Raw genomic sequence first — 1,803 nt, forward strand, 5'->3', positions numbered from 1 at the left:
CAGAACCAGGCCCACCAAAAGTCTGTTGGCATAGTTACTGATCAAAATATGAATAATCTTCCAGCCACCCAAAGAAAGCCAGAGAAGGAACGCTGTTTTCGGGACGCGGGGGTGTCTACAGAGCGGCTGGAAATCCGGAGCACTGCAGTTGGCGTCACCGAGGCCATGCTGGGCATGAGCAGCGAAGCTGAGAAAGAGATCGAGCTCCAGCAGCAGACCATCGACTCCCTGAAGGAGAAGATCTACCGCCTGGAGGTGCAGCTCAAAGAAACCACTCATCAGATGGAGATGGGCAAGCTGAAACTGGAGCTCCAAGCTGCCGGCGGGTCAAACAAGAAAAAAGCAGACAAAGGTTTGATGGTCAGGCCGGAGATGTACAGCGCCTGTGTGGAGGCGAAAGTCCAGACACGCAGCCAGGGAGTGGGCGAACATCTGGAATTCAGCCATGTTAGCACTGCTAAAAGTCCACAGACTCTGACTAGAGGAGTGTCCTGTCAGCCTTCTGTGCACAGCGTCGCCACAGGACCGGATATCCCCATGGACCGGTGGGTGGTGCACGAACAGATGGAGGTGTCTGACCAGTGTGTAGGACGGCACGTGGAGACGTGCCATCGGCAGGTAGGCGTAGAGCTCAGCGTTTGTGAGGTGGGAGTGAACACGGAGGAGCTGGTGGACAGCTTGACCCTCGGTGAACCCGCGATGGAAGCCAGCAAAGAGCAGAGATCCGTGGGCTGTGGAGACTGTTCGGTGGATGTGCTCGTTAGTCCCATCAAGACGCTGGTGTCACAAGGAACTGAGACTGACCGTGTCAGTCAAGTGGACTCTGGAGTCACGGCGGCTCCTGAGTTCCTGACTCAGGAGACCAGCACTGAGGCAGAAGTTGCACACAAGTCCACGAACACGAAGCACGCTGTCCTCTCAGACTCATTCACTCACATGGAGTCGGTTACATCAGATAAGCAAACCAACACGGTGGTCACAGAAACCCGGACCGTCGCTGCCGGAGAAGGACTCGTCAAAGACGTTCACTCAACGGCAAAGATGCGTTCGATCGCCGTTGGAACCACCTCGGACGTGGAGCTCTTGCCCGGCAAATTGAGCTCAACTAAAACCAAAGAATGTGGGGTGGGGCCAGTGAGCGTCCATGAGAATTTCCTGGTTGGTTTAAAAACCAGAAACATAGCGTGTGGCCCCTCCCAGCCGGCTGAGTCTGTGGCGAGCACCGGCAGCCAGGAGACGGCAGAGGTGAAGCCTGCGCCGGCCACTGTGCACGCTGATCCGGCCGCCCTGCAGGCGCACGGTGGCGTCAGCTTGGACCATTACATCGAGCGCGTGCAGAAGCTGCTGCAGGAGCAGCAAATGCTGCTGGCCGAGAACTATACCGAGCTGGCGGAGGCATTCGGCCAGCCCCAGTCCCAGTTTGGGGTCATCAACAGTCAGCTGGTCAGCACACTGTCATCCATCAACTCAGTCATGAAGTACGGGAGCGCCGAGGACATCCTGAAGCTGCAGGCGGAGTCAAAAGAAGGTGAGGGTACCGTTTATTTACTGTTTATTTATTATATCTGGACTTATATATGGACTTTGCTCCGCTGTCACAGAGATGTTGTGATTTCCATTTCATCCTCTTCATGTTTGCTTCTCCATTTTGAAAGCGAGCATTTCCTCCAAACCTAAAGTTATTATTTCGTTTGTATGAAAGCAAAGTAACAAATTCATAAAATACTGAAATGCCTCAAAACTACAGCACAGACCTCGTGCTTATCTTTATATTTCTACATGCTGTGGGGCCATTTCTGGGAG

The 1,803-nt window shown here is 53.9% G+C and overlaps 1 protein-coding gene across 1 annotated transcript in view; it reads left to right on the forward strand.

Annotated features, from left to right (window-relative positions):
• kank1a (KN motif and ankyrin repeat domains 1a) overlaps positions 1 to 1,803 on the forward strand; it is a 45,398-nt gene that overhangs the window by 39,190 nt on the left and 4,405 nt on the right. Inside the window, exon 4 of the mRNA XM_005730640.2 lies at positions 4 to 1,528. Coding sequence (XP_005730697.1) covers positions 4 to 1,528 — 1,525 coding nt within the window. The remainder of the gene's footprint in view (positions 1 to 3; positions 1,529 to 1,803) is intronic.

The sequence above is a fragment of the Pundamilia nyererei genome, unplaced genomic scaffold, assembly GCF_000239375.1.
Source record: "Pundamilia nyererei isolate P.nyererei 1_Seehausen unplaced genomic scaffold, PunNye1.0 scaffold00038, whole genome shotgun sequence".
Classification (NCBI taxonomy): domain Eukaryota; kingdom Metazoa; phylum Chordata; class Actinopteri; order Cichliformes; family Cichlidae; genus Pundamilia; species Pundamilia nyererei.